The sequence below is a fragment of the Lynx rufus genome, unplaced genomic scaffold, assembly GCF_022079265.1.
Source record: "Lynx rufus isolate CCGP_SWC_20201006 ecotype Redwood Valley unplaced genomic scaffold, mLynRuf1.p SCAF_11, whole genome shotgun sequence".
NCBI lineage: Eukaryota > Metazoa > Chordata > Mammalia > Carnivora > Felidae > Lynx > Lynx rufus.
This window is the reverse complement of record NW_025814825.1, coordinates 57,140,134-57,161,118: the sequence shown is the minus strand read 5'-3', so window position 1 is coordinate 57,161,118 and position 20,985 is coordinate 57,140,134. Positions and strand designations below refer to the sequence as shown.

Below are 20,985 nucleotides of genomic sequence, written 5' to 3'. Positions count from 1 at the left end.
TTTCTTTGGCCTCTTTCCCAATGATGGTTCTCCCCCGCCTGGACTGAGCCCTTCATTTTATCTTTTTTCCCCCTCCTATTTTTTTTTAATCTCTTTGGCTCTTTGTTCCTACTTCTCTTTTGGAGATTTCAACTTCATTTCCACATCCTTCTGTAGAATTTTTTTCTACTTTTATTTTCTCTAGACTGGGGCCCCGTAGTCTCTTCCTGGTGGCCACAAGCCTGATATGCTTACAAACCATGTGTATCTCCAGTGCATTGGGTTGGGACGATTTTGCTGGTAGGCCTATGGTAGAATTCCATTTAACTGTTTGGTGTCTCATTTTTGTCCTCTTCATGCCTCTGTTCTGCAGCTTTCCTGAGTCAATATTTTTCTTTCTTTCTTCCTTCCTTCCTTCCTTCCTTCCTTCCTTCCTTCTTTCCAGTAGGTTCCATGCTGGATGTGGAGCCCAGTGGGGGGGCTTGAACACACAACCCTGAGATCAAGACCTGAGCTGATATCAAGAGTCAGACACTCAACTGACTGAGCCACCCAGGCAACCCCCACAACCCCCACCCACCCTGAGTCAATTTCTGTAGAGGAGAAAAGTCTAGCCTCCCATGGAGAAGGGACGGGGATAACAGCTCAGGGTTGGGGGCTCAGAGACTTGGGAGTTTAGTGGCTTCTTTCTGCTGTCCTCCTCATCCCTCCCGTCTGGGTTACCTGATGCCCCGAGTTCCTGCCATTTTCAGACTTTCCTTGCCGGCACTCCCTCCCCACGCCTGCAGGTAAAGATTTGTTCTTGTTGCTTTCTGCAGAGTCATCTGCTGTCCCTCCAACTGCTTTCCATTTCCTGAGCCAGTTCTCGGAAATATTCTCGAATCATCTGCTTGATATTTTCTTCGCCTCATTCTTTGTCTGAAGCTGCTATGACTGAAGGTAGTGGCTCGACCCTTTATTTCTCTCGGGTGGCCTCTCCCTTCGTCTGCATCTCCCGGGAGTGGAGAACGGGCCAGGTGGATATGTGCATGAGGCAGAGCGAATGGATCTTGGTGACAGGTGTTGGGGACCGTGGGTCCCAGCTTCTGGGAATAGAGACTGCAGGACCCGCTGGCCAGGATGGGCCACTTCATTCCTTGCTGTTAAGCTGGAGGTGTCTGCGGGACATCCAGCCCCACGTTTCTAGAGGTCAGTTGGCTCTATATGGTCAGTAGGTTGAGGGGAGAGGGTGGGCTGAAATCTTGGGAGAGCATGTGGTTAGGAAAGCAGTCTTCCTAGGGCAGAAGTCCGGGAACCCTGGAATTTATGGGGGAACAGAGAGACAGGAGCCTACAAAGGAGACAGATAGAAACAGGAAGGTGTTAGAGGATCCCGAGAGGGTGGCCAGCGGCCAGAGAGCGAACCAGAAGAAGGTCTGAGGGGCTTAGGCACCGGTGCCATCAGTGAGCTGCTGGGAGGCCCAGCTGGCAGGTGGGAGGAAGCCAGGCTGAGTGGGTTGAGGAGGGAGGGGCGGCACAGAGAAAATGGAGACACAAAATGCACGCTCTTCCTTGGAGATGTTTCAACCAGAAGTCATGAGTGGGGAAGTCATCGACTCCAGGGGCACGTGGAGTAGAAGGAGGTTTTGTTTTATTTTCCCAATGGAAAAAGTTTCAGCTCACTTAATGGATGAGGACGAGGAGCCAGAACATACGAAGCAACAATCTTCTGAGCTTCGCAGTGCTGCTGCCTTGTCCTTCTTCTGGCTAGATTTCTGGGGCTGACGTTAAAGCGAACTTGCTTCTCCTAACCATGCATTTGTGGGGAGTGGCGTTTGACTGCTGACTTCTGCCCGAGCACTGTTATGGCTGACGCATTGCCAGGCAGGAAGAAGGGCCCCAGACTCTCGGGGTGGCTGGGAGAAGCTCCTGTGAGTATAGACGTGCCCACAGGCAGTCCTCAGGTTGATGCCAGGAGTCATCAGAGGGGCCCAGGTGGGGCAGGGCCAGATGCTGGGCAGGGGTGCTGTCTGCAGGGCAGGTGCTGTGGCGGAGGCCGTAAAGGCTGGAGAAGAGAAGCTGGCCATCACAACCAGAGCCGTAGGCCCGGGCGGCTCCCCAGGGGTGGAAGTTCTGTTCCTGTTCCAACAGGAGCTAGGATAGGGTTAACAAAGCTATGGAACATCTACCAGAATAACTCGAGAGACCTGGTTCTTCTTTTTTGTTAAGATTCTCAGCATGGACACCAGGCCTTCCCGTGACTGGCTTGTGGTCTGCAGTCTGAGGGTTTCCCTTTTCAGTCACGCTTCCTATCCTGGCCCAGATAAGCTCTGCTACTGCAGCCGGTCCCCTGTATGTGTTCAGTCGGAGGTGGGGGCAGCCATGGGCCGGGTCAGCCCTGGGCTGGGTGCCTCGGGGACCCCACATCGTTCCCAGCCAGACTCAGGAGGGGTGGCTGGGGACCTCAGGGTGGTGCTGAGCCACCCAGAGGCTTGGATACCTACAGGCCCCCCAACCCGCCTCCTCTCCCAATTCCACCACCTCTCCCGCCCCCCGCCCCTCCAAGCCTCAGGCTACTCATTGCACTTCTCCTTTGCAGAAGACCCAGGATAGCCTGGACTCATCTGGAAAACGTGTGTGTGTATATGTGTGAATGTTCAAGGGGGAGGGGAGACCCAAAGAGATTTCTATTTCCAGAGCTCTGCATGGAGTTCACCAGACTAGCTGAAATTTCGTGTACTTTCTCAAAGTATTGTTCAAGCAGGAAGTGGTTTTCCAAGAATGTTCCTCCCTGACAGAGGGTGGGGTGGGAGTGAAGCTCACGACTTTGTGGAGTGGGGGGTCTTTGAAAGGCAAGCAACTCCAAAGTGCTGCCCTATCTGGGTCTCTGATCATCTCCAGGCCTGTCCCTCGGAATAGCCATGGTTAACTTAAGCTGCGTCATTGAGTTTGGCATCAATTAATTGTTCACAGTAATAGTTGATCGAGAAATGACACCATGGCCTTGGGCGTTGGCCCCCACATGGGTAGTCTTCCTGCATATACGGTCCAGACTTTCTTTCTGGAGGACAGGATGGTCAGGCCTCGGCCCCATGGCGTCTTTTGTCAACTAGTGCCTGGAACCAAAATGGGTTACAGAACTGCCTTCCCCCTCCTTTCAAGCACCAGGCAGTGAAGCCTTCTGGTGGTTTCTATAAGGCCAAAGGTTTCCAGAGCCTGGGCTTTCTGAGCCAAGCTCTGCAGCCTATGTGGGATCCCAGATGGGCTCTCTGGAGAGAATGGCAGTTTTTTAGGCCCCACGAAGCCCCCGTGGCCCCTCCTCCCCCGCCCCCATCATGGCTCCGTGGCTGCATGTCCAAAGCATTTGTTTCCAGCTCTGGGGGATGAAGTACTAGTCAGGCTGTAATGTTCAGAGAACCAAGCCCCATCTTTGCTGCCAGCGAGGTGCCTCCTTTCTTTGGGAGAAAATAGAACCCTCTGGGGACGCCCTGCTGTTTTCAAGACAGAGCACTTACCGTGTTTTTGTTTGCTCCAGCCACGTAGGTTTTCACTGCAACGTGAGTGCCGATGGGTGCCCCTCGTCCAGCTGTGCTCACAAGCCTTTTAAGGGCCTGCATCTACTTAGGACTGATGCTTTCCAGAGGGACTGCTCTCAGTGTGAGCAGCGAGCATTCTCCCCTTTGCTTATGCCCACATCCCAGTACCAAAGAATCCGTGTCCTGGAATGTGACAGACTGTATACCTGGAGGGGGTGATGTATCTCACCAGGCGTGGAATTGGGGGGATGCAAGGCTTTGGAGCCAAATAGCCCCCAGTCTCCCTGCAGGCTCCTCAAATAAGCCACATAACCTCCCCTCTGTGTGAATAAGCCACATAACCTCTCCTCTGTGTCCTCATCACGGAAGTGGCTCCAACAGGAAATGACACTGTGCTGGATGCTCAGGGATGTAAAACCCCTAGCATGTGTCTGGGGCATAGTAGGTGCTGGATAACCGATTGGGAATCTGTGTGCATGGTTTAACTTGCTTTTAAATTGTGGTAAAATATACACAGCATAAATCTTACCACTTAATCGCTTTTTAGGGCTCTCGTTTTTGCTGTTTTTTTTTTTTAATTTTTTTTTCAACGTTTATTTATTTTTTTTGGGACAGAGAGAGACAGAGCATGAACGGGGGAGGGGCAGAGAGAGAGGGAGACACAGAATCGGAAACAGGCTCCAGGCTCCGAGCCATCAGCCCAGAGCCTGACGCGGGGCTCGAACTCCCGGACCGCGAGATCGTGACCTGGCTGAAGTCGGACGCTTAACCGACTGCGCCACCCCGGCGCCCCTCGTTTTTGCTGTTTTAATCATCTTAAAGTATACCATTCAGCAGCATTAAGTACATTCTCAATGTGGTAGAGCCGTCACCACCATCCAGTTCCAGAACTTTTTTATCACCCTAAAGAGAAACCTCTTACCCATTTGCAGTCACTTCCCATCTCCCCCTTCCCCCAGCCCTGGACAACCACTCATCTTTCTGTCCCTATGGATTTGCCTGTTCTGGCTATTTAATACACATGGAACCGTGTAGTATATGGCCTTTAGTCACTGGCTTCTTTCACTCGGCATAATGTTTCCAAGGTTATTCCGTGCTGTATCCTGTATCAGAACTTCATTTCTTTTTATGGTTGAACAATATATGAATGATTGAGTCCTTAATTTGGAGACTTCACAGGTCGGTCCTGAATGGTGTAGAATTGTCATTCACTCTGGGCCAGGATTCTTTCTGTCTTCATTTCCGAATGGATAGTGTAGCAATTTCCGGACAGGAGGTGTGGGTACAGATGCATGGAAGGAGGGAGGGAAGGGGCTAGGCCAAGCCTGAGCCCTCCCAGGTAGAGCTTAGCTCCGAGGCAGCAGCCAGAGCCTCCAGGGGCTACAAAGCTGCTTCTCTTGCAGCAACGGCAACTTCTGGGCCTGGCCAGAGTAGAGAACCGGGCTGGGTGGGAAGGGCTGGGCTCTCAGATAACAGGCTCCCTGTGTCTCCTCCAGATGCAGGAAAAGGCAAAAGAGATCTACATGACCTTTCTGTCCAGTAAGGCCTCATCGCAAGTCAACGTTGAGGGGCAGTCCCGGCTCAATGAGAAGATACTGGAAGAACCACACCCACTGATGTTCCAGAAACTCCAGGACCAGGTAACCTAACTTTCCTACCTGCATCTTGATTTGACATTTATTCCCAGGCTGGAAGAGTTCAGTTAAAACTAAATGTTAGACACCCCAGAAGCTGCCCCCTCCAGCTGGGTAAACTGAGGCACACTGAAGGGCCATGGTCGGTGAACGAGAGGGGACTAGAATGCCAGGCTCAGAATCTGATCCGTAGGAACCTCCCTCAGGCCTGCTTATTTTTGGTCTACACACAGTTTGAACCAACAGGGTTATCTGTCTTCTCAACCCAGATTAGAAGGGAGGTTGAGCTATCTGAGGAGCCCACACTGAGGAAGCAGCATGTAACTGCTGAAGGTAGGAACAGACAGAAAAATCTAGAAAGCAACACTCAAAGCGGTAGGGGACCTGAGGCTGTTTTTATGCAAATATCTGCACATTGCCGCCTATTTCTGGTGGCCCAAGACCATAAGCTAGTTCATAATGAGTTATAATGAAAAGGTTAATGTTTGGCACGTTATTCCATTTAAAGCAGGAAAAATTGAGTTTAAAAAATGGACCTCTGAGGGCTAAATTAGTTTTCTGGCAAGGTTTTTTTTATGAGATACGCCAGTGGTAATAGGAAAAGGGATGAAAATACACTCCGGAGATTTCTTAGACGGGAATTTGCAGATGTGACTATTTAGAGGGTGCTCTGTTCTTATAAAATGTTATCTGCACACTTGTAGATGATGGAACGCAGACGAACATCCAACTTCTGCTGACCCTAGCCTTACTGAGGGGGCGAAGGCCTTCCTTGGCACACAGTTGGAAATTAGCTTTTAGCTTAATTCAGCAGCCCTCAAAGGTGAGCAAGCCCGTCTGGAGGGCTTGCTAAAACAGACCCTGGGCCCCACCCCCAGAGGTAATCTTCAACTTTCGTGGTTCCCAGGTGGCCTGAGACTTTGCCTTCCTAACAAGGTCTCTGATGCTCCAGGTCCTGGGACTGCAATCTAAGAACTGTGCAATGCATTGGTTGGCCCTTTTTTGATCGCCTGGAGTGTGCACAAGCCCAGAGCATGTCCCAGCACCCAGGACGCCCCATCTTTCCTCAGCATCAGATTAGGAAACAAGTATACAGGTAGAAAATACAAATATGACAAGTGGTTTGACAGTGTTTTCCAACCGACACAGTGGCAGGTGCAAATTCTGCGTGAATCCTGAATCAAATTTTGGCATTGAAGGAATTCCAGTGAGTGTGGGAGCCGTGCTGAGGGCTTCCTGGAGGTGGTGGTTTGGAACCAATGGGAAGGATGCCACGGACATGGATTTATGGAGGGAAAGGAAGCAGAGTATATAGTGAAAAGGCAATTTGTGGCTGTAGCCGTCTAAGGATATCTATCCTACCTGGACCTCAGAGTCTTTTAAAACTCCCTAGGGTACTTTAAAGTACAGCTAAAGGGGCACCTGGGTGGCTCAGTCGGTTGAGCACCCGACTCTTGCTTTTGGCTCGGGTCATGATCTCACGGTTGATGAGTTCAAGCCTGGAATTGGGCTCCGTGCTTACAGAGCCTGCTTGGGATTCTCTCTCTCACCCTCTCTCTCTCTGCCCTGCCCCTGCCCGCACTTTCTCTCTCTCTCAAAATAAATAAATAAACCTTAAAGTACAGCCAGGGTTGAGAACCTGTGCTGAACGCCCCATGTTCTAGGTATTGTCAGTACTAACAGTATCTACTGTTCAGGGGTGCCTGTCAGTGCCTGATGCCCACTTGGCATGTATTCTCTCGTTAATCTCCAGTGAGTATTATTATTATTCCCATTTTGATGATGCGAAAAGCGAGGTTCAGGGAGACTGAGTGGTTTGTTATTCCAAAGTCCTGCAGGTAGCAGGAAGTGCTGGAGGCCAGATTCATTCTGGTCCACCTGCCTTCAAAGACCGCACTCTCTGTGGCGGGCTCACAGCCTGGAGGGCTCTCCCAGCTCCTCAAAGCCCCAACAGACCAACTGATGCAGACAGATTGGAGGCTGTGTGAATAGACAATCCCATTTCCTGGGACTGCAGGAGCCAAGGTAGCAGTGAGGAATGCACCAGGCTGACGTCCCTCCACACGGTGGGATCTCGGGCTCCCAAGGACCCAGACCTCCTACAGTTAGGTCTGCAGCACGTCTCAAAATGGGGCTGGGCTTCTGCGAACCGGGCATACGTTGGGAGGAGCCACAAGGGACAGAGGCAGATTTTTTTAAGTGACAAAAAGATGTTTTAAGGTTACTTTTATTTACTTAACTATAAAAGGCATGCATGCTTAACCAAAGAAGCTTGGGAAATCAAAATATAAAGATGAAAAAAATTCATAATTCCATACCTGGAAAAAAACCCACAAATAACATCTGATCTCTAGATTTTTTCCTCCTTTTCTTTCCTATAAGTACGTACATGCACGTGCATGTAACTGTTGTGCCACAATGCAGTTCAGAGTTCTTAATGTAAAGAAAGTATTTTTGTACGCTGTTGTTAAAATTCATTTATTTGAGGGGCGTCTGGGTGGCTCAGTTGGTTAAGCGTCCCACTTCGGCTCAGGTCATGATCTCTCAGTCTGTGAGTTCGAGCCCCGCGTCGGGCTCCGTGCTGATGGCTCAGAGCCTGGATCCTGCTTTGGATTCTGTGTCTCCCTCTCTCTCTGCCCCGCCCCCACTCGTGCTCACTCGCGCACTCTCTCTCTCTCTCAAAAATAAACATTAAAAATTTTTATTTATTTGAGAGGTAGAAAGAGGCATTAACTATCTTCCAAAGGTACAACGGGGTGAAAACAAAGTATTTGGACTCTGAGCTGATTCCACAGTGAGTCCCTGGGAAGGGCTTTGGGTTCTGTTTCACTTCAGAAAACTCCCTCTCAGGGGCCTTGCTGGTAACCCTCAACATGTGTGCTCAGCATGGCCTGTGGTTCTCTGCTCCTAGAAGGCCCCCAGGAAGGCCCTGTTTTTCCGAGTGAAGGAGTTGGAAGCTGGGAGGAGCGCATTCAGAACCACAAGATTTCACCTAACTTAACCCCCCCCATCCCCTCAGCGGCTCTGGCTTCCTTCCACGCTGTTGGCTTCATTGCAGTGCCGTCTGAGCAGCCTGCCTCGTGCCCCCGGGCACCCCGTTCACCAGGAAGACTCCAGGGAACCTCAGCCCCTTGTCACGGCAGCAGCACTCCAGCCCTGGAGGTGCTGATAGGGCAGCGTGGGCTTTAGGGCGCAGCTGGAACCTGGAAGGGGGGCAAATCCTCCCTGAGCAGACCTGACATCCGTGCATCTTCTCGGGTCTTCATTCAAGTCCTATTTACTCTTGGTTTACACACAGTTCTAGCGGGCTCTGGTCCTCAGGTCACGGCGGATTGGACAGCAAGAGGCGACAGCTGACAGGCAGGGAGGAGACAGAAAAGCGAAAGTCAGCACAAAACCACAGCACAGCGATATCTGGAGCCACCAAGCGCGGGGGCCCTCAGCCCCACGCACCGCCCCGGGGGCATCCCTGTGCTACGGGATGGTGACACCATGAGTGATCCTGATACCCCAGAGCGTCAGGCAAAACTTAAATTGTGGTCAGCGTATTCTGTGAAGAACAGGTTAGACATTTGAATATCTTAAGTTTGAGATCTTAAGAGAAGTTTGGGGCATAAAACTCTGTTACTCTGAGGGGCGCGTGGGTGGCTTAAGCAATTGAATGTCCAGCTTCTGCTTAGGTCATGATCTCGAGATTTGTGGTTTCGAGCCCCACATCGTGCTCCGCGCTGGCACTGCAGAGCCTGCTTGGGATTCTCTCCCTCTGTCTGTCTCTACCCTCCCCCACTTGCTTGCGAATGTGCTCTCTCTCTTTCTCAAATAATTAAACTTTAAACAATTACTTTGAAAACCTATGGAAGTGGAGAGATCCTTCTCTGATTTATTTTATTTATTTTCAATGTTTATTAATTTATTTTTTGAGAGAGAGAGAGCAAACCAGGGAGGGGCAGAGGGAGAGAGAAATCCCAAGCAGACTCCATGCCGTCAGCGAGGAGCCTGACATGGGGCTCGAACTCACAGACTGTGAGATCATGACCTGAGCCGGAACCAGGAGTCGGACATTAAACCTACTGAGCCACCCAGGTGCCCCTCCTTCTCTGATTTAACTCAGTTCTGCAAACATGGCCCAGTCGTGTACTCAGCACATGCTGGTAAGGCCAGGAGAGATGGGGGTAGTTCTGTGGCTGTTTCCTTGGAACCTCAGCCTAGAATCAAAGGCTGCTGTTGGACAAATTTAAGTTGTGGGAAGCAGGAAGGAGGAGGCAACCTTACAAAGAGTTGGTTTTTTTCAATGAAGTGCTATTTCCTGCAGTGTCTTTTTTTTTTTTTTCTCTTAAAAATGCACTACTAGCAGGTCTATTTCAGTTGTGGTTGGTTTGCTGGTTATTTGTTCTTTCCTTCACTCCCTTATGCTGCAATATTGAGGGAGAGCCCCGCTATGTGCCGGGCACCGTGTTAGGAACTGTGTGTGCAGCAAGGAAATCGGCACCCGTCTGACCGTGAGGACAGAGGAGAACAGGTGCTATGAAGGAAAGACTACAGGTGATGGGCTAAGAGAGACTGGGAGGGGCCTACTTTGGAGCTAGTGGTCAGGGAGGGCTCCCTGAAGAGGTGATTGAGACCTGAGTGGTCAGGGGAAGACAGGTGAAAAGGCGGCAGGACCTTCCAAGGAGAGGCAATAGCAAGTACAAAGGCCCTGGGGTGGGGATCCACTAGGTGTGTTGGAGGAGGTCAGTGTGGCTGGAAGTAAGTCAGGAGCGACTGGCAGGGGTTAGGCCCCGAGGCTGCGGTAACCAGTTTACTTCCAAGGATTTTGAATGGTAACTATTTATTTATTTATTTATTTATTTATTTATTTATTTAAAAAAATTATTTACAAAATTTTTAAAGTTTAATCATTTTTGGAGAGAGAGAGAGAGAGAGACAGAGTGTGAGCAGGGGAGGGGCAGAGAGGGAGAGGGAGACACAGAATGTGAAGCAGGCTCCAGGCTCCAAGCTGTTAGCACAGAGCCCGATGCAGGACTCAAACCCACAAACCCATGACCTGAGCTGATCGGATGCTTAACTGACTGAGCCACCCAGGCACCCCTCAAAAAAATTTTTTTTATGTTTATTTATTTCTGAGAGAGAGAGACAGACAGACAGACAGAGCATGAGCCCAGGGAGGGGAAGAGGGAGAGGGAGACACAGAGTCCGAAGCAGGCTCCAGGCTCTTAGCCGTCAGTACAGAGCCTGACATGGGGCTCGAACCCACAAACCGTGAGATCATGAACTGAGCCGAAGTTGAAGGCTTAACCAACTGAGCCAACCATCCAAGCTGCCTCTTGAACGGTCACTATTTATAGAATGTGCCAGTTAGGCTAATAAGATTTGGGCCTCTTAAAAGCTGGGCACGTTGGCTGTGATCCCGGCTCCAGCTGTACCCGTCCCTCACCAGCCCGTGCAAGAGAGTGATGGTACCTCGGTGCAGGGCCATCTCTACCAGCTGTGAACCTGCAGCCTCCTCACCGAGGCTCATCATCTGTACCCCGATGGCCTGACACCTGCCGTCTTCCCCTCCCCCACTGCCCATCGCTTCCTGGGTGCTGAGCTCAGATTTACTGTCATTGTCACTGTATGTTGGGTTAGCCAGGATGGGGAAGGGGGAGCTCATGTTCCAGTCTGGCCTCTGTCTGGCCCCCGGTGAGTCCCTTTCTTAGTGTGGCCTCTGTGTCCTCATCTGTAACATGGGGTTTTGGCAAGCTCTGTTCCCTCTTGGAGCTGCACAGCGAAGCAGTCTACAAACCTTCAATGTCCATAAACCTTTTTAACCTGATGTTAAAAAGTGGCTGCTGCTAGCCACCACCTGATTTCCTTAGACCTGATTTTGTCCGCCTTTTCTTCGACTTTAGAATTTAGTAGCTGTGAAACATTGGGCAAGATGCAATCCCTCTGTATACCTCAGTTTCCTCATTTGTTTTGAAACAGAGGTTATGATAAGGCAGTTGTGAGGATGAAACGCAGTCGTATCCGTGAAGTGCTTACTTAGTGCTTACTTACTCCGTAAGTTATTAACTGCATGTGTCCTTTAGAACGTCACATGAAGATAACTTTAATTTCAGGCAGTTCTTTTTTTTTTTTTTAAGTTTATTTATTTATTTATTTAGAGAGAGAGAGAGAGCGCGCGCGCATGGGAGCAACAGAGAGAGGGAGAGAGAATCCCAAGCAGGCTCCACACAGTCAGCACGGAGCCCGACGTGGGGCTCAAACTCACAAACCATGAGATCATGACCTGGGCCGAAACCAAGAGCTGGACGCTTACCCGACTGAGCCACCCAGGCGCCTCTAATTTCATGCAGTCGTTCTTAACTGGGGATGATTTTGCCCCCTAGGGATACTGGGTAGTGTGTGGAGACCTTTCTGGCTGTCACAACTGGGGTGGGGGCTCCATTGGCACCTAGCGGGTAGAGGCCAGGATGCTGCTAAATATGTGCACAGGACAGCCCCACATAGGACACAGAGTTCTCTGGCCCAAGGTATCAGTGGTGCTGAGGTGGAGAAATCCTGATATAATGTGACTTCCAGAACCATAGCAGAGTTCACGCAACCTTCCCCTCAATGTGCCGCAGGTCCCCAACTAAAAAGCGGCAAATAATGTATATGTCTGGTTTCTACACTGGAATTCTGGGAAAACATTAAGTTTACACAGTTTACACAGTGCTTTCGTGGGTACCTCTCATTTGACTCTGGAGGAGTCTTGGGGAAGGTGGCACCCGGCACCTCAGTTTACCAGTGAGAGAGTTTGCTCCATGGGAAGGTGATGTGACTAGCCTGAGGTCACAGTGCTGGGAGAGGGGGAAACAGCTTGGGCTCAGGGCTTCTGGCTCAGCCGGACTCTTCCCACCTCCCCATCACCCCATGGGAACCCGCCTCGCGCAAAGCAGTGGTATTTGTTCTTAGCTCCTCCTGGTCTGGGCCGCCATTTTCCTTTCACACTTGCTTTACAGTGACACTGCCTTTGGCATTGAAAGACCTGCCAGGGCTCTCACCTTCTCCATTCCCACTTTGTCTCCCTGGCTCACTTGTGCTCTTTTGCACCTCCAGCCTGGCTGATTCTAGAACCTCCCTAGTAACCTCAGTTACTCAGGTACCCAGAGCCAGTTACAACATGAAGGGATCAAACCGGTCACAGCAGCCTAGCAAGCGTATCTCTGTACAAGAAATGACAACGTCCGTCTGTGCTGGTCTTGTCAGCTCAGTGGGCTGGACGCATGTGTCCTGCTCGCCCGCAGGGCTAGGAACTCCAGGGAGCAAGGCCGGCCCAGGGGCCCACTGAGCCAGCACTAGCCGTGAGCATACCCTGTTACCGTGTCACTCACGATGCTGAGCAGGTTAATCTTAAAAATTATTTTTAACTGTGCATGTTCACTGCTGAGAAGAAAAGAAAATTCAGGTAACCCAGGGGGTCTGAAGTAAGAAGCTAAAACCCCCCAGGGCGTGCCTTCCCTCTCACTCCCTGGTGGGAACTCTTGCATGTTTCGGATCCTTCCAGACCCTTCCCCGAACGTGTAAGAATGGAACGCTTTGAAATCTGCTCAGTGACTTGAGATTGCGCCATGTCAGTGATTTAAAACAAAACTCTGCTCCTGTAAGTTTCTCAGCGCCACCTTATTTATATACCTGTCTTGCTCTGAAGCCTCTTGTTTGAATTCCACAGAAGAGCATGACTGGAGACGATGGAAGGACCAAGGTCATTCCACATGGCAACTTGAGACCATGGCTTTCTTGGACCATGATGGAGGTTTGGGGTGGGGGGGTCGCAAGGCTGCTCATTCTTCTTCCTTAAATCTCGCCCAGGCTTGGTGCTAAGTCTGTCTGGGGAAGGCACAATGGAGGCAGCCTCCTCCACGGAAAAGGAAGCCCTCAGCCTCTGATGTTTAAAAACAATGTAGAAAAGGCTTCACCGAGATGTCAGTGCTCCCTGCCACATCCTTGACAGAGAAAGGAACCGTGTGCGTCTGGCGCCTTTTTAGCAGTGTCGTTTCTTTGAGTTTCCCCAGAACCCAAGTAGAGAGAAACACTTCCTTTTTAGACATCAAGAAGAAGGGGTGGACCGGCTGGTGGGGACCCAGCAGTGAGGGAGGGGCCGCCATGCCTCGGGGTCATAGGGGGTCTGCTCCCTCCCCCACCCCCCTGCGGCTCCAAGTCTGCGGTGGTGGCTGGAGCCGGGGATTCTGGGCGCCTCCGTCATGTGGGTGCCAGCTGACCTCTGCCCCCAAAGATTAAGATTTGTCCACTCCCGAAATCGGCATTTTCCAGTGTGCAAAGCCAGAGAGGGCAGGTCGTGGGTTTTCATTCAAATGGAAGAAAAGTTGGCTCCCTGCGTCCACCACAGCCGTTTGCCTTATGAGGGGCGGGGCAGGGGCCGGAAGGGTAGTATTTAAATACTTTGAGATTTAAAAAAAATTTTTTTTTAGTAACTTTAAAAAGGTATTTAGGGGAAGAAGGTGGGTGGGTGCTAGAATAGCTTTTAACTCTCTTCCTTATGGCAAAAGGCAAAAGTGAAATACTTTCACCTCATGTAGAAAGCATGTCATTTGGGCCTAGGATTTGAGCATTTGACCAATTGTCCCCTGCTCAGTGAGACAGCACAGCCCCGTGGGCCTGTGAGGGCAGGCCTCCCTCCTTTTCCGTCCATGTCCACCCTCTTTCTGGAGTTCTGATCCCACCCAGCATGGCATCCGTCTTTGGCAGCCTGTCCAGGAAGCACTGTCCAGGGTGACAAGAAACTTCCATGGCCCAGCCTGGCACGTTGGGACGAGGGCTGACCTGAGCTGCTGTCTGCAGGCTGCCCTCAGACCTTCTCTTGATTTCACCCCATTCCCACTCAGAAGATGGGGAGATGGTCTTGAACTTGGGGGGTGGGACATCTCTGTGTGTGCCCTGCCCGACAGCATCTGCAACGCCCAGCTGATTCTGCATCGTTTCATGGCTTGAGGGCTGGAGGGAGGGGGCTTGCTTTTTTCACACTTTGTACGTGTAGGTAGGAAGGCATGTCTGAGGGTCTGGGTGTGGGGGGAGACAGCACATTCTAGAAGTGCTGCTCAGAGACCGTAGCACTGGCCACCTTCTTGAACCCAGCTCCTGAAGCAAACATGAAAACTCATTACTAAAACTCTCTGCTGCATTAAAGGACCCAGTTGAAATAACACGGCAGAGCGGTTTGAAAAGGAGGGAGGATGCTTGTTTTGGTCTTTTAATGTTCCTATCGTCTGAGAAGCGTTAAAAGATTAGGCTTGAAACCCACTTAATCGACACAGGGACGTAATCTTCACTGAGAAGCCTTCAAGCCTAGTTAAGCGTCCCATTTTCTGCACAGATGAGGGTGCCTCGGGGAACGTGTCCTTTCCTGGAGCCGCAGATTCGGCACAACCTACAGTTGGAGCACCGCGTGGATATTTTCCCTTGCAGAAAGGCAAATCCTAATCAGTCATCGCCCTGGGATCTGGAGGGGGGGGGCGTGGCTGTGTAGTTGGACCTTGTGCAAGGATGCCCACGGGTGGGAAGCCTCCCTTGCCTTTATCACCGAGAGTTCCACCTCCAGTCGCCTGCAGGAATGGATCCCAAGACGACGACGCTAAATAGTTTACAGTCCAGGCATGCCACTTACAGATGTGGGGCAGCCAAAACCTGAAACCTGCTGAGCCACAGCTGCCTTGGCCAAAAAAAAAAAAAAGGACGGAATGCAGTTTAGCTGCCAACTCAAGTTTTCTGCTTCATCGGCCGCCTGTCTCTCAGAAGGACCGTCTGTCTGCTGTCCAGCTCTGCTCTGATGCCGTCTGCCTACCTGGAGCCCTCCCCACCCCGCCTGCTCGATTTGTCTCCACCTTCTTCCTTTCTCTTCCCTGTAGACAACTTGAGGTGTGCTGTCAGTTCAGGCCCGGTGAGGCCGGTTCTCCCCATCTGAGAGTCCTTGTTTTGTAGAACCTTCTGGAACACCTCGGGCCATCTCCTTTTCCGTGCTCAAGTAGGAGTGAGCTGAAATCAGTAAGCCAACTGTTAGTTTCCAAGGGCCATCTTAACAAGCTATCTCGAACTGAGTCACTTAAAACAACAGAAATCTATTTTCTAAGTTCAGGAGGTCAGAAATCCAAAATCAAGGTGTCGGCAAGGCTGTGCCCCTCTGGAAGGTTCTACAGAGGAATCTTTTCCTGCCTCCTCCTGGCGGGGGCTAGCATTCCTTGGTGTTCCTGGCTTATAGCAGCATCACTCAGATCTATGCTTCTGTCTTCAGACCTATGGTCTCTTCCCTCTGTGTCCCTCTGTGGTGTCCTTCCTTCTCATGAAGATACCACTCCTTGAATGATGATGTCATCTCAAGATCCTCAACTAACCTTATTCCAAATAAGGTCACATTCTGAGGTTCCAGGTGGATGTGCACTTTGGGGGTACACCATTCAACCCACCGCACTGACTTTTAGGGATATTTGTTTCCCATTTATATACACAAATACATGTCTTTTGTTAAACATTTTTAATTTTTTTAAAGTAATCTCTACACCCAGCATAGGGCTTGGACTCATAGCCCTGAGATTAAGAGTCACATGCTCTTCTGACTGAGCCAGTCAGGTGCCCCCACAAATACTCTTTTTTTTTTTAAAGTTTTTTTTTTTTCAATGTTTTTATTTATTTTTGGGACAGAGAGAGACAGAGCATGAACGGGGGAGGGGCAGAGAGAGAGGGAGACACAGAATCGGAAACAGGCTCCAGGCTCTGAGCCATCAGCCCAGAGCCTGACGCGGGGCTCGAACTCCCGGACCGCGAGATCGTGACCTGGCTGAAGTCGGACGCTTAACCGACTGCGCCACCCAGGCGCCCCACAAATACTCTTTTTTAAAAAATGTTTATTTATTTTTTGACAGAGACAGAGAGAGAGAGAGCACGAGCTGGGGATAGGCAGAGAGAGAGGGAGACAGAGGATCTGAAGTGGGCTTTGTGCTGAGGACGGAGAGCCTGACGTGGGGTTTGAACTCACGCGCCGTGAGACCGTGACCTGAGCCAAAGTTGGATGCTTAACTGACAGAGCCACCCATGTGCCCCCCACTCCCCCACAAATTCACTCTTGAAGAACATATTTGGGGTCACTGTGTTTTGTTTTATTGAATTTTTAAAATTCAGTGTTCAGTCACATAACATTCACGTATTATTACATTTTTTTCATGTTTAACTCTTTACAGACTTCATTTTCAGTGACTGTCCTATTGGTCTGCCAGGTGAGTGGCAGGACAGCCTAGTGGTTAGGAGTGCGGGCTGGAGATTGAGGTGGCCAGCGTTTGCATCCCCCACGTCTGTCTTGGGCTGTGAAGGGCTACGGCCCCCTCCAGAATCCGACGTTGGAGGCCTAAGCCCCAGTACCTCAGAATGTGACTGCGTTTAACGATGGGGAGGTAATTAATGTGAAATGAGGTCATTGGGTGGGCCCTAATCCAATATGACTGGTGTCCTTCTAAGAAGAGGTGACGAGGACACAGCCACACACAGAGAGAAGGCTGTGTGGGGACACAGGGGAGAGACGGCCACGTACAGATCTTCCTCGACTCGATATGGAGGTACCTCCTGACAGTAAGTTGAAAATATTGCAAGTTGAAGATGGCATTTAGTACATCTAACGTACCGAACCTTGTAGCTTGGCCCAGCCTCCCTTGAACGTGCTCTGAACACTTACAGGAGCCGCCAGCTGGGCAAAGTCATGGAACACAAAGCCCATTTTACAATGCGGTATTAGATGTCACATGTTGTGCATCGAAGACTGTGCCGAAAGTGAAAACGGGACAGCTGCACGGCTGTAGGATGGTTGTCGGCACAGGAGCTGTCGGCTCTCGTGGTCCCGGGCATGACTGCAAGCTGTGGTGGCCACTGCCCAGCGTGTGAAGTCAAAAAATCATTAAGTTGAGGCCATCTAGAGAAGTCGTCTAAACTCCTGGCCTCCAGAACCATGAGGAGAGAAAGTTCTGTTGTTTCAGCCCCGCGGTCTGCGTCACAGCCCCGGCAGATGGGTACCCTGACCGCTGGGGCAAAGCCCCGAACCTCTGAGGCCTCTTTCCTTCTCTCTACAGTCAGGTCCTCCTAGGGGCTCGTGAGGAGTATATGAGAGAATAACTCTGCGTGCTCCCTGGGGCTGGTTGGAAGGTGCTCCAGGCAGAGTTGGTACCGCCCTGGTGGATTTTGCCCGCCCTCTGTGGTTGCACGTTGGGTGCTGTCTGTCCATGCACGGGGCGAATATTTACTGGACCCCGGTCATGGCCATTTGCCCTGTGATAAATGAGGCTGTGGCCTGTGGTCAGCAGCTGAGCACACTGTTTTTGGCTACTTTCTTGGGAAGGATGTTTTTTTTTAACGTTTATTTATTTATTTTGAGAGAGACAGAGAGAGTGTGAGCAGGGGAGGGGCAGAGGGAGAGACAGAGAGAGTCCCAAGCAGGCTCTGTGTGCCGTGCGGAGCCCGACGTGGGGCTCGATCTCAAAGACCTTGAGATCATGACCTGAGATGAAACCAAGAGACGCTCCACTGACTGAGCCACCCAGGTGCCCCTGGAAGGGATTTTTAGGTGCTTGCTCTATCCTCCAAGCTATTTTCACTGAGCACCTCCCATGGGGGGCCCTGTGATGGGAGCAGCCTGTTGCCCTGCGCTCCTAGGCCAGTGCCCAGGGGACCCATTTGCCGGTGGCAGTGATGAACCATTAGGCAGCTCACACGCCCGGAAAATGTTGTCATTGGGAGCGACGTCCCTTTCCTTTTTCAAACCCGTCCAGGGTCTGATGGCCGCAGCCGCCACCTGGTGACTTTACGGCACCAGGAGCGGCACCAGGAGGCAGGCGGAGGCTCTTGGCAGAGGAAGCCCTCGCCCGAAAGCCTTCAGGGGCATTTCACACCTGCCCATGTCAGGGAGTGGCCATTATGCTCCTGTTAAATAGTTTGCGGCCTCCCCTCCCTTCGAGCTTGTGGGCACCGGTGGAGTGCCAGGAGCCCGCGGCCTCTCCTGGAGGCTGAGTCCTGCCAGCCCCTGAGCACTCCCCTCAGCTGCAGCGACCTCCTGCCCTCTGCCCCCGCCTCCTCCATCCCTGGGTGCCTCCAGCCGTGGCCTTTTTTCTTCTCTTCTTTGAAGTGTGAGCCTCAGAGGCACGACAGGCAAACAGGATGCTCGCCTCCCACACGCAGAGACTTCAGACGAGACACTTGGGTCGAACCGCATCCTGCTGGCAGTGGTGGGTCCCATCTGCCGCGGACCTGGTGTGGGAGGGGGTGCAGGGCTGGGTGCCAGGAGGGGTACTCACGAAGGGGTTCTCGCTAGTCACTCTGAGCCTCATTCCAGAATTCCAGCAAGGTGGGCATGACAGGGTTCCCTCTGGGAGCTCCGTGCCTGGAAAAGCTGAATAATGCAGGTGGTGAGGGATGGTAACACCTGCTAGGCGCCTTTGTGAGAGGCCACGAATAGATAGCGGCATTCCTCATCCCCTGCCTTGCCCTTGGCTATGATTTTTATGTTTTCTGGGAGCTATTTTGTTGTCGTTGTTGTTTTAAAACGAGTAATTTCTCCAAACCTTGGCAAAATCAGTCCAGGGTTGCAAGATCGCTCTAAAATAGGTGACGGCTATGGAGAGGCACCAGGTGGGGACCTACGGGAGGCGTGCTCTTCCTCAACAGCTGCAGATCCGAGGCAAGACCAGAGGGGACACCCAGGGAAGGGCAGGCAATAGTGTAAGAGTTTTGGGAAAACACAAAGTCCTAAATCTTGCCCGAATCATGGCCTCTGAGGATCGCAAGAATGATTTAGGCGCTTCTCCTGTGAGCGAAGCCATCTTGGAAAGATGAACGTGTAAAGGTGGAAGGGTCCAGTTCTCCCATCTCCAGGCAGATGTTCTGAGTCCCAAGACTCCATCAGACATTTAGTTTTCAAAATAGTTCGTGTGTGTGTGTGTGTGTGTGTGTGTGTGTGTGTGTGTTGGGGGAGGTCGAATTTAAAAGATGTCAGGGTTTTACCACCCACTTTATAACCCCGCCTGGCAGCGAGCGACATTCTAGACGCCTCTGGAACTTTCCACTTGTTGAGCCCATGGTAATGCAGTCAGTGAAGACACCAGGGTACGTGGTGTGGATTTTTCATCGGCAGAATGTCCTGAAAATTTGGTTGAAAGGTTTGAGAGAGAGATGATGAGGGAGATTTCTGAAGAGACTGTACTCCTCGACAGCCGGAAAATGCTTTTGTGTGTGCTTCTCTCTTCCCCACTGGTTTTTGTAGGGCAAGGGTGGAGGATGGGGAAAGATCAGGTGGGAGGGTGGGAGAGGGGATACCAGGAGTAGGGGCCGTGGCTAAGAAGAGGGGGCAACTTTCTGCCCTGGGGTGCAGGAGGCAGCACTCTAATCCGAGGACTTGGGCTCTATCAGGGGTCCTGAGAGTTGTTTCTTTCCCAGAGACAGGCTCCTGGGCCTGTGTGAGTGTGCAGGTGGCCGCAGGCTGCAGCCAGCTGTTGCTTTTTTAAATTAGAGCCTGTTCCCAGAGCCTCTCCTTGCTAGGGCTGTGGTTTCACTCCCCTGCTTGCATTAAACAAGCCCCATTTTGCTTCTTGGCACAATAATAGGTTTGTTTGAGATCCTGGATTCCAGACTTCTGGGGGTCTTGCCATATTGGCATCATCTGACAGGACAGCGGCCTTTACAATATGACCGTCTCTACAGAAACGGTTTGTGCTCTGCCATCTCAGGTTTCTGGAAAAAGGCATCCCTGTGTTACCTATCCAAATAAAGTGGAAGTTCTTAACGGACCTCCTGCTACAAGGGTGTGAGTCAATGCTGTGTGCATTTACACTTCCGTGGAAAATAAGGGTAGATTTGTTCGTGTGGTTATTTAAGCGTCCATTGAGACTATTTGAAAATGACCAAAACCACCCCGGAAATCCTCCTGGTCTAGGACACGACTTACTTGCTTTGTGCGTCTTGTACGAATGTGTCTTCTTTGGCACCCGATAGGTACGAAATAAACACTTGATAGGATGATTCGCGGCCCGATTGGCCTCCTCCTTTAGACTCTTTTTCATTTTCCCCTTAGATCTTCAACCTCATGAAGTATGACAGCTACAGCCGCTTCTTGAAGTCTGACTTGTTTTTAAAACACAAGCGAACCGAGGAAGAGGAAGAAGATCCGCCCGATGCCCAAACTGCAGCTAAAAGGGCTTCGAGAATTTATAACACATGAGTCCCCAAAGAGCTGGCAGGACTGGCTTTCAGAAGCGAAGGAACTTGCTCTCAGGACCATGCAGGGTTTATAATTGCTTTGTTATCTGTAAGGACTGAAATGAGCAAAACCCCTCCGTGGGATATGTGTATTTTATTAACTGCTTGACCAGTAAGTTTTGCATGATGGCTAATCTTACATAAAAAAACAAATAGCTTTGAAGTTTTAGTTCACATACACACACACACACACACGCGCGCGCGCAGAAGAATCCTTAAACACCGGACACCTTGAGCATCTTGATTAAACGTCCTGCGAGGCCACCAGGTGAACTTAGAGCCACCTCTTACATTTTAAGTCATTGCCCGGCCTCTGTGGGAAGGGTCATGCATGTCCACAGATTCACTTGGGCAAATCAGCTCAAGAAGGAATTGATCTGACAAACTCAGGCCCCCGGGGGTGTTGGTGGTCAGGTACCTTTGTGGTTAAATACTTCTCGGGAACGAGTTCAGTGCTGGGAAAAGAAAATTCATCACTGACAGCCTATACAGATTTGGGGAGCTGTATGTGAGCATCCTCAGAGGGTTCTTGCTCCTTGTGTGGGGATTTGTCCCGGTTTTGCCTATAATCCGTGACATTTCATGCCA

At 50.9% G+C, this 20,985-nt stretch overlaps 1 protein-coding gene across 2 annotated transcripts in view; it reads left to right on the top strand.

Moving 5' to 3' along the window:
* The window catches only part of RGS10 (regulator of G protein signaling 10), a 41,916-nt gene extending 21,246 nt beyond the window's left edge, over window positions 1–20,670 (top strand). For both annotated transcript variants that reach the window (XM_047073521.1, XM_047073522.1), the window contains exons 4-5: window positions 4,990–5,133; window positions 20,213–20,670. In XM_047073521.1, coding sequence (XP_046929477.1) covers window positions 4,990–5,133; window positions 20,213–20,359 — 291 coding nt within the window. In that variant the 3' untranslated portion in view covers window positions 20,360–20,670. The remainder of the gene's footprint in view (window positions 1–4,989; window positions 5,134–20,212) is intronic.
* Window positions 20,671–20,985: the final 315 nt, after the last annotated feature.